Below are 13,413 nucleotides of genomic sequence, written 5' to 3' on the forward strand. Positions count from 1 at the left end.
GGGCAGAATATTAGACATGAGTAGAGAAACACAAAAAGACCCAAAAATAGCACTGGAAAAAAAGAGAACTTTGCGAGATGAGACCACCCTTGAGGGCCCTAGTCATACATCCTATTAATAAATGTGCCTTTTGATTTATTTAACCAATAACCTATAATTTCTAAGTAACAAAGTACCTAAATACTCATTTTTTTTCCAGGTTGTTTATTTCTGCCAATGTGCATATTTGAATATGTATGTGTCTATTAGTTTGATAAGTAATCAATGGAAAATATTACCTGTTTATATATTTGAGATATTTATTCTAATTCTTTATTTATTTTTGGAGACGGGTTTTTATTTTCTGTGCTGTCTTACTTCTCTGACTTTGTGCCAATTTGCTGCTTTGAGGTGTTACATATCGTGGGTTTGTATCATTAATTAAACCCTAACTCTATATTTTAATGAAAAGTTTGCACTCTGAATCATGTTTACATGTGTTTATGTACTCTAATTGTGGAACGACATTATTCAGCATTCACTCAGAACCACAATATCAGTCTGGTGTACTAGAGCACAATTAATATAATTAATATTTTCATGACAATAACCCCCCCCCCCCCCCCCCCAAAAAATAGAGTAATGGGAGTTCTGTGCAGACAATATTTTTCAAATATAAATTCAAATCTGTGTATTTTATTTAACCTATATATTCATGTATTTTAAATAATTGTATTAATAATTTGTATTACAGTGGTCCAAATCACAAACTACAGAGAACTGGGAGGAGGATGCTCTTGATTGTCCGGAAAATAATGCTAAAAAATAATATTCTTGAAATAAGAGACAATTTCTGACCATTCTGTTTGATATACATTCAATAATCACTCTGACCACTAGGCGGAGCCAAAATCATCACGCGCTTCCTTGATTGTCCACAAGGGGGCGCCAGTGTAATGCAATTCCAGAACTCAATTAATGGCAAGTAGGCCTAGAAGAGAGTTTTCTCATTTATTTAAAATTGTAATAGAGAAAATATAAACACAGCAGAGATGAATGGACAGAAAAGGTCTTAAAGTGTGGTCATGTACCCACATGTGTGCGCTCAGGACAGGTGCTGGCGCTTGTGTTTAAGGATCTCCGTCGAGGTGAGAGTCAGGTCTTTATTACAGATGTCACAATGATAGACCCTTGTCAGACCTGATGAAGATGATGAGGATGTTTGTACACTTTCAGACTCTGTGAATAAAATAAATAAAAAAATAAACATTTACTAAGCAGAACTAGTTAGTGATATTCAAATCTAGAATATTCAAATTACAGTGTATCTGCCAAATCTTTTTCAAAATCTACAGCTAGCCTAATAAGTCATGGTGGAAAATGTTTTCATATTTTTGTGAACACTAAGCAAACATTTTGTTTTTTACATGTATTTATTTCAGCTATTTATGTAGGTCTCATTTTTCAAAATTAACATAGTGGGATGATGTATTGTTGTGAGCCAAAACATGGATATGAGTTTGCATTTTTGCATTTCTGATTGAATTGTCCTGAAATCAGTGGGTTTTTAGCTGAAATGCCTGGAAAAAGGTGGTGAACACAATATTTTAAAGGGTTTGTTCATCGAAAAATCATAATTATGTTATTAATAACTCACCCTCATGTTTTGTTTCAAACCCGTGAGACCTCCGTTTATCTTTGGAACACAGTTTAAGATATTTTAGATTTAGTCCGAGAGCTCTCAGTCCCTCCATTGAAGCTGTGTGTACCGTATACTGTCCATGTCCAGAAAGGTAAGAAAAATATTATCAAAGTAGTCCATGTGACATCAGAGGGTCAGTTAGAATTTTTTGAAGCATCGAAAATACATTTTGGTCCAAAAATAGTAAAAACTAAGACTTTATTCAGCATTGTCTTCTCTTCAGTTCAGCATTGTCTTCTCTTCAGTGTCTGTTGTGTGAGAGAGTTCAAAACAAAGCAGTCTGGATATCTGGTTCGCGAACGAATCATTCAGTTTACCAAATCGAACTGAATCGTTTTAAACGGTTCGCGTCTCCAATACGCATTAATCCACAAATGACTTAAGCTGTTAACTTTTTTAATGTGGCTGACACTCCCTCTGAGTTAAAACAAACCAATATCCCGGAGTAATTCATTTACTCAAACAGTACACTGACTGAACTGCTGTGAAGAGAGAACTGAAGATGAACACTGAGCCGAGCCAGATAAGAAGAATCGAGGAGCTGATGATACTGCGCATGTGTGATTCAGCGTCTGAACCGAACTGATTCTTTTGGCGATTGATTCTGAACTGATTCTTTGCTAGTGTTATGAACGCGGGTAAACCGAAGGCTTGAATCAAGGGCAATCATCGCCAATGACGCCATTATACGTCAAGCGCAAAAGAACCGGTGAAGCGTTTTCTTCAACCGGTTTATTGAATCGAACTGTCTGAAAGAACTACTGGTGATCCGAAAACCGATGCAACTGGTTCTTGACTCGTGAACGTCTTTTGTTCGTTATCTGGCTCGGCTCGGTGTTCATCTTCAGTTCTCTCTTCACAGCAGTTCAGTCAGTGTACTGTTTGAGTAAATGAATTACTCCGGGATATTGGTTTGTTTGAACTCCGAGGGAGTGTCAGCCACATTAAAAAAGTTAACAGCTTAAGTCATTTGTGGATTAATGCTTATTGGAGACGCGAACCGTTTAAAACGATTCAGTTCGATTTGGTGAACTGGTTCAAAAAGATCCGGTTACATCGAATGATTCGTTCGTGAACCGGATATCACAAACTGCTTTGTTTTGAACTCTCTCACAACAGACACGGAAGAGAAGACAATGCTGAATAAAGTCGTAGTTTTGCTATTTTTGGACCAAAATGTATTTTCGATGCTTCAAAAAATTCTAACTGACCCTCTGATGTCACATGGACTACTTTGAAGATGTTTTTCTTACCTTTCTGGACATGGACAGTAGACCGTACACAGCTTCAATGGGGGGACTGAGAGCTCTCAGACTAAATCTAAAATATCTTAAACTGTGTTCCAAAAAGAAATGGAGGTCTAAATGTCAATGTTCTATTCCAGTGGTCCCAACCCTGGTCCTGGAGGCACCCCAACACTGCACATTCTGCATGTCTCCTTTCTCTGACACAACAATGTCTCTACTGAATCAGGTGTGTTTTATTAAGAGGACATGCAAAACATGCAGCATTGAGGTGCCTCCAGGTCCAGGGTTGGGACTATTGTTCTATTCTATGGCACAAAATACATCAGTAAAATCAAAGCTTTTAGTTGTCTTGAAAAAGGCAGTTACTAACAAGAGTCTAAATGGGACTACAAAAGAGTTGGAAGCTTGGTAGTGATGCTCAAGTCATGTGACCGTGTTGTAGTTAATTTCAAACTATTTAAGTTTTTACTTCTGCCGACTATATTTAGTTTTCAGAATTCATAAAAGTTGTGTTCATGGAAATAATCATATTGGGTTTTTGTTGAGGGAACCACGGTGACACGAACTTCCAAGCTGGCCTACAAAAATACATCACTGCACTGCTCTATAGTAAGACATCTCAGCACATCCTGAGCCTTTACAGAGCACAATCCTGCCGCTCACCGTCCTCAGGCTGCTGTTCCTCCGGCGGCCTGCAGATAGCCTCGTGTTGCATGCGCTCCAAAGGAGTCAGGGGCATGTAGAGGTCACATTGAGGGCAGGTCCAAAAAGTGCGTAAACATTCACTGTATAGGTCCTTAGAGTCCTACACAACACCAATTAAAAAAAAAAACATAGGAAGTGGTGCTATTAGAGCACTGTAAGAAAAGGCTTTTAAGCACATCCTGTTTGAGGAAAAGCACTTACACACAGACAGTTGTAGGTAAAGTAGCTGCACAAACGCAGGCCTCCTTTAATGGGATCTGGTTCGGCTTTCATGCCAGGAAACAGAGAGCTGATAGCTGAAGCGGAAGACAGATCGGGATCCAGTTGCGGTCCGATGTAAAGGTTCTGAGACTGCAGCGCTGTCAGACGCCTCAGACTGTAACTAACCTAGTATGAGAGGACGTCATTATCATGTGCGTTTGATCAAGACTGATAGTACAGATGCATTATTATGCTTGCCTCGTTACCTCAGTGTATAACAGAAACCGTACGAGTCCCTCACAGAGTTTATTTAGTTCTTTGCGGGACACTTTGGGCCCGCCTGTCCCGAGGCCGCCCTGTCCGATCTGAAGCTGAAGCAGCCTCTCCCATTCACCCCGCAGACTGAGGGCCGAGGAGAGCACCTTCAGCGCAGAGTCTCCGTCCGTCAAGCCCAGCTCCAGCCAGCCGTCCAGCACCACCCGCGTGCAGTCAGCGTTACTGTCCACAGAGCTGGCCACCAGCAGCAGGGCCTGTGACAAGAAGAGTGTCCAACATCGGCCAAAAGTTTGGGGCAGGTGAGATTTTGAAGAAGTCTCTTAATCTTAGCAAGGCTGTATTTAACTGATCAAAAATACAGTAAAAGATACACATATACAAATACTGCATTTTAGATATTTTAAATTTACATTTATTGCGGGGTTATAGTTTACTAAACCTAAAACCATAGTTGCTTGAAATAAAATAAACTTGAACTGAAATAAAACCAAATATAAAAACCCTTTGGCTAGTTGCCAAAGCAAAAATTCTTATTTTCATGTAGTTTAACTTGATGTACTTAACCTAAAATATGCATTGAGGTTTTCAAAAAAAAAAAGAAGCAGTCTGTATAGTTTAAGTTGAAAACAAAAGTGTTTATTTAAAATAGAAATCTTTTGTAATGCTATAAATACTTTACTGTCAATTTTGATTTGCTAAATAGATGAATACAATTATTAATTTCTTTAAAAGATCCTACTTACCCCAAACTTTTGTATACTTAGTTTTTCTTGTTTGTCCTGAAAACTATTATAGTTTTTTAAGCTAAGTTTAAATTTAATGGCTCTAAAATTGTCATGTTGTGTAACCATTGAATAATAAATATATACAATTTTTCTCACATCTTGAATGTATGTGTGTGAGATTAATTTGGAAAATGTTTTAAATACATTTCTCATTATATATTTAATTTTATGTTTTTATTAATTCATGAATTTAATTACATTTTTATAAAATATTTTAGAAATTTCATTAAGCTTTTCAAGGATTTTTTTTAGTATGAACTAACCCTGCATTGTCTTAAAAAAAAAAAATTATCTGATATTTTGAAAGATTTATTGACTTCATGAGGGTCTGCAGGGGTCCCCTCTATCTATTTCCTGATTTTCTTTATAGAATATGTGAATTTAGTGTGTTTCTTGGTTCAAACGGCAAATAATAAAAATGATAAATCTAAATGATGGTCTCTGTTTTCTCATCCGTCACTGACCTGCAGTGCTGGAACCCGCAGACAGTTGGAGATGTAAGGCTTGTTTGTTTCTAGCAGAGTAACGAAGGCCAGTAACTGATGCCTGTTGCTCTGGCCTTTATCGGCCCCTGCAGAGAGAGAACGTAACAGTGTAACAGAGGACCGAGTCCCTAACCATTACTGTCTTATTACAAAGAGCAGCTTGTACCAAACTCGCTGGACTCGTGCTCGGAGACATGCAGGACTTCAGGGTCACTGGCAAAGACGCTGGTTGGGTGGATCACAACACCTTGTTTATTTCGCGTGTGGAACACCTAACACACAAACACAGAAAAAGGTGAGCCGTCCAAAGCTGCCTGATATTACCGTGCATACATGTGAAGCTGTTACCTGCTCGGAGTCTTTGCGGGTTGCGTTGTGCTCATCTGGAATGGCCAGCTGTGGGTAAAGGCCGCGGCACAGCACCAGCTTGAGCAGAGTCTGCTGCCGTGAAGACAGATCTGCACTGGCGTATGCAGCTTCCTGCAGCTCATTCACATTGTGACGCAATTTGAACTTGACTTCCTGTATGAGCCAGACAACCAAGAATTAGGAGAAAAAAATAAAATAAAAGAGTACAGTATGGGTGAACCTCATAAAACCTGGGTCATATTTCATTTTAAAATCAATAAATAAATAACATTTCTCAATAATAAAATAAAGCCTATTTTTGACTCGAAGCTCAAGCCTTGTGACATTATGATCATTTAAACACATCTGATTTCACCCAGTTTTGTCATTTTTACCAATTTTTCCCATTCAAAATGATCTTGTGCCTACCAAGGCTGCATTTATTTTATCAAAAATACAGTAAATAGAGTAATATTGTGAAATATTATAACAATTTTACATAGTTTCTAATTTAATATATTTTAAAATGTAATTTATTCCTGTAATTTTTATGCTGAATTTTCAGACTCATTACTCTAGTTTTCAGTGTCATGTGATCCTTCAGAAATTATTCTCATAAGCTGATTTGGTGCTCAACAAAAAATTATGGAAACAGTTATGAAACAGTCCCTATTATGGGTAATGAAAGGTTCATATTTTGGTTTTGGGAGTCCCCAACAACTGGTTGACATTCATGAAAATGTCAAAAAACACTTTAATTATCTTATAATATGCATTTATTTTTTTAACGTACTTGCTCAACGACTCCCAAACGATTCGCTCAGCGATTAATCTTTCCAAAAACGTTCCCTTCTTTGTGTGATGCTAATCTGTGGTGATTGGTCAAATTGTTTTAATTTTAATTTCATCGTGTCTGTAGTGCCTGATAAAGCAGTGTTTGTGAGCGCAGTGCTGCTTTGTGTACCGCATTACGGGGGAAGCCTGTTTTTACGGCTCCAAAAGTGGCACCTAGTGGCAAAGAATGAATTTACATTTTCATTCAGACAAACAGAAAAGACCAACAAGTGGGCGGGCAATATGCTAATGTGTCATGTTCACATCTACATGAAACGGCTTGGGATTCGTTAGAAAAATGACTCGTTTCAATAATTCAGATTCGACTCTTTCTTTTGAGAGAGACAGTGCACTTTCAGATTGAAAACTTTGCAGGATGGTTTCATTCACTTAGAGCTGTGTTACACACTGCATGAAAAGTAATAATGGGGCACTTTAATTTTTATGTGGAAATCACGAAACGTTTTTACAGGATTCTCTGATGAACAAAGATCAAAAGAACACAACCGATCTAAAATAAAAATCTTTTGTAGTATCTGAATTTTATCAACACTTTGACCAATTTAATGCATCCCCGTTGAGGACCATATTTAATTCCTTATTTGATTTTGATTATTATATATTAAACTGAAGAGATAGTCAACTCAAAAATAATGTCAAACCTCATGTTGTTCAACATGTTCTTTGTCCATTCACTGGATGTCAGTGAGAACCAAAACCATTTAGTTACCAACATTCTTCAAAATATCTTTTTTGTTTTGTTGCAAAGAAAGAAAGTACCTACACATGTTTGGAACAACATAAGGGTGAGTAAATTATGACGGGGTGTTCATTTTTGGGTGGACTGTCTCTTTAAGAACTGAATACAGGAAACAGCTGAATACAGTTGAATCTAGATGAGCGCTCTCTTTATTTTTCAATCTAAATCAGCTGAGGCACCTGTATGTCCACAGTCTGTTCAGCATCCTCTCTTCTCTTCTTGCTCGTTCCTGCTCCCTCATCGTCAGACCCAGACAGGTCTCCCTCCAGTCCTTCCTCCAGGCGCAGAACTTTCCTCTTGGTGCTCTCCTGGAGCTCATGGTCTCGTTTCAGCTGGTGGAGCTTCTGTCTCTCAGTAAGTCTCTCTCTGCGCCGGGCTCGGTCCTGCGGCTCTCTCCTGCCGCCGGGATCTGCCTCCAGCAGACCGTGAGAGCGCAGCAGCTCCTGTAAGGAACCAGATGACACTGGCAAGGTCAGTCACGTGGACAGACGCAGCTGAAGCTGTTAGAAAGGCACAGAGGAAACTGCTGACTTTGAACTGTCGCCTGAGGTTGACCATCTCGTAAAGCCTCTGTTCCTCCAGCCCTCTCCTCCGGCACCACTTTCTGGAACCACTTCCTCTGTCTGCTTTCACCTGTTGTCATTGGATATATTAATATTATTAGACAACACGGTTATTTGAAGTTACTTTAAGATGACCCTAGACGTCATCTAACACTCACTTGAAGTTAAACTCTTAATAACAGTCATAATCACTAGTGAATATACTGTGAAATTTGGCATGTCTCAAAACCAAAATATTAATTTGTATACTATACATCATTGTGGTAAGTTAAATTATAGCATGATTTTAGTTTTTGAATTTGTAATTTATTAAGACAAAATGTTATATAATTGTAACCCTTTCCATTTAGAGATTATTTTTGACTTTTTTTAAATAGTTAAACAGTGTCTATGGAGCCTTTTCATATAATGCATTATAAAGATAGGACTACGAAAAGGACTTTTTTAGTTTGTTTTGTCAGAACTGCAAGTTATAGCTCTTATAGTTACATACTGACTAAATTAATTCACAATTAACCTCACAATTTATTAAGACATAATAATACATCACAATTCTGAATTCTTAATTTATATATCTATTATGGGGTCCCTAATGTTGTGGATGATGCATAAATGCACAGTTCATGTTTACGCATATTTTGGTACATTCAATTTCATATTAATACTAATGCACGACATCACATTACATTCCCTTAAGGTGATATTTTATTCACAAATTTTATTTTGATACTTGATTGAGCAACACACTGTAATTATAGTACAGAGAAATAGTAAAAATTCTTCTTTTTTTATGCTCATGCAGGCCTCCAGTGCTGATACACACAAAAACAGGCCAATAGGCTTAGACTCTGACCTGCACCCAGGCATTAAAGGTGTTCATCAGAGTGAAGGGGTCTCCCTGGTTGCTGTTCAGGGGCTGGCGAGTGGTGGAGCAGTCAGGGTTGTGCTGAGCACTGCGCAGAAATGGAGACTGGACACTCAGCGCAGCGGCGACAGTCAACACCGGCTCCACCAGGTTAAAGACTGAACCCAAAACTAACATTTTTCCTGGACAAACACAAGTAGGAGAATTTACAATGCCATTAATACATTAGCAAGCTCAACCTCACAAAACATCAGGTAAGGGTTCTTTATCTTTACCAATGACCACATCCACGGGCAGTTGAGCCAGCAGGCTGCCAATAGGAGTGAGCTCCCCGTGTTCATCCAGAGCCCCCTGTTCTTTCAGATACATCACTGCAGTCTGAATACTAGAAGCAGGAGGAGGGTCTATGAAGGGAAAACTGCGAGGGTCACCCAAACCCATGCTCTTCATCTGCAGAAACATCATTCAAACACGTCTTAGTCCAGTGTCTCACTCCATTTTTATAATAATGACCCTTGACACCATTATATAAAAGCACTGTTCTTGTGTTTTCCCAAATGTGAGAGGGCACCTGTAGGATGAGGGAGTCGAGCGCCACCCTGTGGATCTCAGGAACAGCATACGAGGCGAAGGCATCGTAGTCAGATTCAGAGTAGAGTCGGTAACAGACTCCCGGTCCAGTTCTGCCAGCTCGTCCCTTCCTCTGTTCAGAACTGGCCCTGCTGATCCAGAACTCCTGCAGCCGCTGCATCTTGGCCTTCGGATCAAAGCTCATCTCTTTCACCTTTCCTATCGAGAAACATCAGGGATGTTTCAACATGAAGAGAACACACATTTTTGGAAAGAACGATGAGAAGTTGGTGGCAGGCTCTAATAAAATCATAAATTGTTAAATAAAATGTATATTAAAAAATTTAGGACTAGGAAAAATAATAAATAATACCTGAATCGACCACAAAGCGCACTCCATCTATAGTGACTGAGGTCTCAGCAATATTGGTAGAAATGATGCACTTTCTCACACCCGGGGGTGCAATGTCAAACACCTGAAGGTCAAGGTTCACACAGAGAAATTAGACATATTTTATATACCCTTCAAATGTTTGGGGTTTTTAATGTTTTTCAAAGACGTCTCTTATGCTCAAAGCAAAACATTTATGCAGTAAGCCAGTGAAAAAAACAGTAAAATTGTGGCATATTATTACAATTTAAAATTACTTTTTTTAATTTATTTTTTATGTAATTTATTTCTGTTGATGGCAAAGCTGAATTTTTAGCATCATTATTTGAGTCTTTAGTGTCACATGATCCTTCAGAAATGATTCTAATATGCTGCTCAAGTAACATTTATATAACCATTATCAATGCTGAAATCAGTTTTGCTGCTTAATATTTTTGATATGCTTTTTTCAGGATTCTTTGACTAACAGAAAGTTCATAAGAACAGCATTTATTTGAAACAGAATCATTATAAATGTCTTTACTGCCACTTTATGATAAACTGAATGCATCCTTGCTATTAATTTCTTAAAGAATGTGGTGGTAAAAGATGAGTGCAAATAAGAATCCCTGATCAAAAGCTAATAAAAAAATACATCTAGTGCATAAAGATCAGGAGGAAACCTGAATGAACCTGCTGTAGTGCAGAAGTACCTTATCCTGCTGGGCCAGAGAGAGGGTGCTGTGCAGAGGGAGGACGATCCAGCGCTGAGTGTGTGTGGCGTATGTCTGACAGGCCTCCTGGATGGTGGAGATCTCAGCCACTCCGCTGAGGAACAGCAGCAGGTCTCCTCTCTCCTCCGGCGGGTACCGCTGGTCAATACCCTGCAGCACACGCAGGTACGGCCGTGGGTCCAGTTTCTCAGAGCGGGACCCCTGCTCTTCTGGAGGAATGGGCTGGTAGATCACCTACACACATGCATGGAAGAAACTTGCATTTCTGCAATGAATTCACTTAAAAAACTAACCTGTATTGAGAGCTGACCTGAATGGGGAAGAGTCTGCCTGGCACCTGCAGAACAGGTGCGCTGTTGAAGTAGTTGGAGAAGAGTTTGATGTTGATGGTGGCCGACATGAGGACCAGCCGCAGGTCTGGACGCAGGGGCAGAAGGGAGCGCAGCACTCCCAGCAGGAAGTCACAGTGCAGGTGTCTCTCATGCACCTCGTCCAGGATCAGCACCTGGTACTGTCCCAGGGAAGCGTCCCGCTGGATCTGCCGGAGCAGGAGACCCTCGGTCAGGAACAGCAGTTTGGTAGCTGTGGTGCGGCTGGCCTCAAAGCGGATCTGGTACCCAACCTGAAGACAGAACGGACAAGACACTGTGTTCTTCCAGCTAACTCTCAACCAGTTTTCTCTGCCGTCATTCTTTAGCTCAGACCGTTTACATTTTGTATGAATTGTCTTGTCATATATATTTTATTAATCACTTTTCTTTGAATACTGATTCTGTTAATGATTATAGCTAGGTATATACAGAGTTATATTAATTAATAATTGTATATATATTTAAAATATATTTATTAACTAGTTCCACTTTGTATTTTTGTTATTATAAGCCCAATCATAAGCATATATAATTATACTATATTGGTAAAATGATAAAATGAGTATTGTTTATATACATTACCAGTCAAGAGTTAACGAACGGTAAGATAAAAAAAAAATTATGTTTTAATAATAAGGCAAAAAAAGTAACAATGTGACTGGTTTACAAGTATTAACAGAAATAATAAATGTAAACCTGTATCAGTAGAATTATAATGTAAAATTATTATTTTGGAATAGTATTTCTGTGAATAATTCCTGTTTAAAAAATGTCATAGCTGATGTAACCGAGTTTCAACTAGCCTATTATATTATTAGCCATAAAAGAAATATGCAAAAAGAAAATTAAGCCTGTTAACATTTCAGAACTTCTGCATTCATTCAAACAACAGTTATGTACATTTTTGTACCTAATACTCATTGCCACAATGCCAAAAGTAATGAAAATCCTCCTTTACTAAAACTATCAGTTGTTCTGAACTGAAGCAGGCTAACTCTATAGCTTGAGCTCTTGTTTATGAAAGTCACTTTTAATCACATCTTTTTGTGTAGATGACAGCTTTTGATAGCTTTCTAAAGGGTCTGCTGTCAGTTTCTCAATGGTTTATTGGAAGTCGTCTAATTTATATTCAGTTATTAAATAAAAAGGCTCTAACACTAAATTACTCTATTCTTTTTCTCTATTCTATCTGTTTTCTGAAACTGAGACTTGTTAAAGCTCTTGCATATCATTGCGTTTTCGTTGATTTTGATTGCTTCCATTATTGCTTTGGATAAAAGTGTCTGCTAAATGAATAAATGTAAATGCAAATGTAATGTCTGAACATTTATGTTGTGAAAATAATGCACTAAATGGCAGAGCACCTTGGAGCCGTACTGGTTGAGGCTCTCAAAGCTGACTCTCTTGGCCAGTGAGATGCAGGCGATGCGGCGAGGCTGAGTGCAGGCGATGTGCTCGAACCCTGAGGCCAGCAGATACTGCGGCACCTGTGTGGACTTCCCACAGCCCGTGTCTCCAGCCACCAGCACCACCGGATGAGTCCGCACCAGCTCCACGATCCTGTCCCGGTACTGGAAGATAGGGAGGCTCTTCTGCTCCTTCCTCAGCTTGGACAGCTTGTTGAAGCTCTGCTTCTGGTTGAAGTCTAGGAAGTGGAGGAGGGCGAGACGGCAGTCTGTGATCTCCTGTCTGCCGGCTCCAGAGGGATCCCTGCGCCTCCGGTGCTCTGATCCTCCCAGCCGCTCCTCTATGTCTTTGGAGCACACGGAGATGTTGATCCTGTACCTGGCATCATACTCCCTCGGAAGCCCCAGATCCACAGATCCAGACTTCTTCCTGTGTGACTCATGTTTGCTGGATCTGGCGGCTGACATCTCTTTCTTGGCTCTGAATCTCTGGAAGCGCTCAAAGAAGCTCCAGAACTCCTTGTGTTCGGCGCTGCCCGTCTGGATGTAGTCGTGCTGGCGGAAAAACACCTCGTCCAGCTGGGCTCGACACCGAGGACTGTCCCAGTCCCAGCTCCGACTCTCCTCTCGCTCATGGGACATCTTGAACCAGAGACGGTGCGATTCACAAGCGTGAACTAAGTTAGTGTAAATTAAACCTTCAATTACTTCCGGGTTTGCAACGCACAACTGTCCAGTTATTTAGAATTCATTTCACATTACCATTGTTCATACTTCTAGTGGAGCGTTAACATGAAAGGAGCGTTTCTGGTCCGTCTGTGTTTACAGTCCGGATACCGCGCGTCAATACATTATAGTTCCTACAACAACAACAACTCAGAAATACTAATTGCTATATATATATAAACACATACTATGGATGAAAAATGTTTTTGGAGTACAAATAAGCATGCATCACTCTTGCATTAATATATTTATTAAAAAAAAACGTTTTTTTCCCAACAGTGTCCAGTAAAAACGACATTAAATAAGCTTTAGAATTTTTGAAAACATGTTTTTTTTTATTATGATCTCAAAGTAACTGAAAGTATGTAAAGAAGATTGCTTTCATACGAAATAAAATAATCACCACATATACCACAGGGGCATTTAAATAACTGAGGAAAACAAACTTAATTTTGGTTAAACTTGGTGAAATTGAAAGTTAATGGA

General features: G+C 39.2%; 1 protein-coding gene across 1 annotated transcript; it reads right to left on the bottom strand.

Moving 5' to 3' along the window:
- Nucleotides 1-976: 976 nt before the first annotated feature.
- On the bottom strand, nucleotides 977-13,028 carry dhx34 (DEAH (Asp-Glu-Ala-His) box polypeptide 34). The gene is made up of 16 exons (XM_059506069.1): nucleotides 12,160-13,028; nucleotides 10,735-11,046; nucleotides 10,404-10,658; nucleotides 9,694-9,796; nucleotides 9,322-9,539; nucleotides 9,026-9,200; nucleotides 8,739-8,932; nucleotides 7,854-7,955; nucleotides 7,502-7,765; nucleotides 5,729-5,902; nucleotides 5,547-5,652; nucleotides 5,360-5,466; nucleotides 4,101-4,364; nucleotides 3,835-4,020; nucleotides 3,592-3,733; nucleotides 977-1,218 (listed from the first exon to the last, which is right to left on the bottom strand). Exons 1-16 carry the CDS (start codon nucleotides 12,841-12,843, stop codon nucleotides 1,085-1,087), a joined length of 3,420 nt encoding a protein of 1,139 aa, XP_059362052.1. The 5' UTR covers nucleotides 12,844-13,028; the 3' UTR covers nucleotides 977-1,084.
- Nucleotides 13,029-13,413: the final 385 nt, after the last annotated feature.

The sequence above is a fragment of the Carassius carassius genome, chromosome 23 (assembly GCF_963082965.1).
Source record: "Carassius carassius chromosome 23, fCarCar2.1, whole genome shotgun sequence".
Classification (NCBI taxonomy): domain Eukaryota; kingdom Metazoa; phylum Chordata; class Actinopteri; order Cypriniformes; family Cyprinidae; genus Carassius; species Carassius carassius.

Bases quoted from the DNA above. Each gene is read 5' to 3' on its own strand.
- dhx34 (XM_059506069.1), bottom strand. From the start codon at position 12,843: ATGTCCCATGAGCGAGAGGAGAGTCGGAGCTGGGACTGGGACAGTCCT. The intron at 5,653-5,728 runs GTAACAGCTTCA...TTTGTGTGTTAG, and splicing joins CCCGCAAAGACTCCGAGCAG to GTGTTCCACACGCGAAATAA. The intron at 5,467-5,546 runs GTACAAGCTGCT...CTCTCTCTGCAG, and splicing joins GCACGAGTCCAGCGAGTTTG to GGGCCGATAAAGGCCAGAGC.